This window comes from Austrofundulus limnaeus, unplaced genomic scaffold (genome assembly GCF_001266775.1).
Source record: "Austrofundulus limnaeus strain Quisiro unplaced genomic scaffold, Austrofundulus_limnaeus-1.0 Scaffold241, whole genome shotgun sequence".
Taxonomy (NCBI): Eukaryota; Metazoa; Chordata; class Actinopteri; order Cyprinodontiformes; family Rivulidae; genus Austrofundulus; species Austrofundulus limnaeus.
The window spans coordinates 406,490-407,725 of NW_013952643.1; the positions used below are offsets into that span (position 1 = coordinate 406,490).

Sequence of the window (1,236 nt, forward strand, 5' to 3'; positions counted from 1 at the left end):
CACACACACACACACACACACACACACACACACACACACACACACACACAGAGAGAGAGAGAGAGAGAGAGAGACAAACAAGACACACACATTTTTCTTGCAGTCCTTGTGAGGACTTATTGATTTTCTTTAATTTACTGGTCCTTTCTATAACCTAACCCTAATCCCTTGTGAGGACCATGCATAATATCAAAATATGCTCTTACAAAGATAGACATACAGTAACACACACACACAGGGACAGACGCACACAAGATGCACACATACACACAAATAAACAAATGCACTCTGAAGACTTGTTAATAATGTTTGAATGGAAAGAAACGAAAATGCTCACTTATAAATCTGTACAGATTTACGTTATACTGAAGAAGGGTTCTTTGAAGGAATKCATGTCACCTGCCATCTTTCTTTCCACAGTTTGTGATCATCTCATTGAGAAATGAAAAAGTTTGCTGACAAAGCAACATAATTTAAAAGTTAAATCAAAGTTCTTCCACAATGACTAAGTGTCTGAGTGGTGAATGACTCACAGCTACTACCACAACAAATGTTAGCTCAATATCTGTGAACCTGACTGCATTATAATCTCTTTTGTTTCCCACAATCATTAGGCAGTGGCAACCACCTTGGCTTGGATTGGCTCCAAAAGTGTATCAGTTGTAGAGATAAACCCAATGGTTATTTCCTGAAAGTTTCACTAAAATGTRTCCAGTGGTTCATGGGATATTTTGCTAACAGACAAATAAAGTTGACCCCAGCACAGAGGTCACACAATGAGTATGAGCGTGTTGTTGATGACTCTCAACTACTACCACGGRTTATTGCCTCTGGCGGCCATCTTTCTGCCAAGTTTGATTAAAATTCATCCAGTGGATCAGGAGATATTTTGCTAACAAACATGAATTAACATGATCACCCGCCCTCGTCTTTTGGCCTACTTTTCAGGCAGGTTCACGCGGCCAAAGGTCACCTACCAAACCGGAAATCGGGCTTCACGTGAAGCAGACAGGTGTGTTTAAAGTCTGCCTACAGCCAAACAACTTTAAACAGCGYTTAGCAGAGGCGGTCCGGTTCCGGTCTTACCTGCTGGTGTCGGGACGCTCCCCGGCCGGCAGAGCCGACAGCTGGAGGGAAACCAGGCTGATGCAACATACAAGCACCGGGATCAGGGACCGCATCTCCGGGCAAACTCTCTCTCTCTCTCTCTCTCTCTCTCTCTCTCTCTCTCTCTCT

The 1,236-nt window shown here is 43.3% G+C and overlaps 1 protein-coding gene across 1 annotated transcript in view; it reads right to left on the reverse strand.

The window, feature by feature from the left end:
• Positions 1-1,230, reverse strand: part of adm2a (adrenomedullin 2a) — a 15,878-nt gene extending 14,648 nt beyond the window's left edge. Inside the window, exon 1 of the mRNA XM_014020111.1 lies at positions 1,087-1,230. Within this exon, the coding sequence (XP_013875565.1) occupies positions 1,087-1,181 (95 nt within the window). The 5' untranslated portion in view covers positions 1,182-1,230. The remainder of the gene's footprint in view (positions 1-1,086) is intronic.
• Between the last annotated feature and the right edge of the window lie 6 nt (positions 1,231-1,236).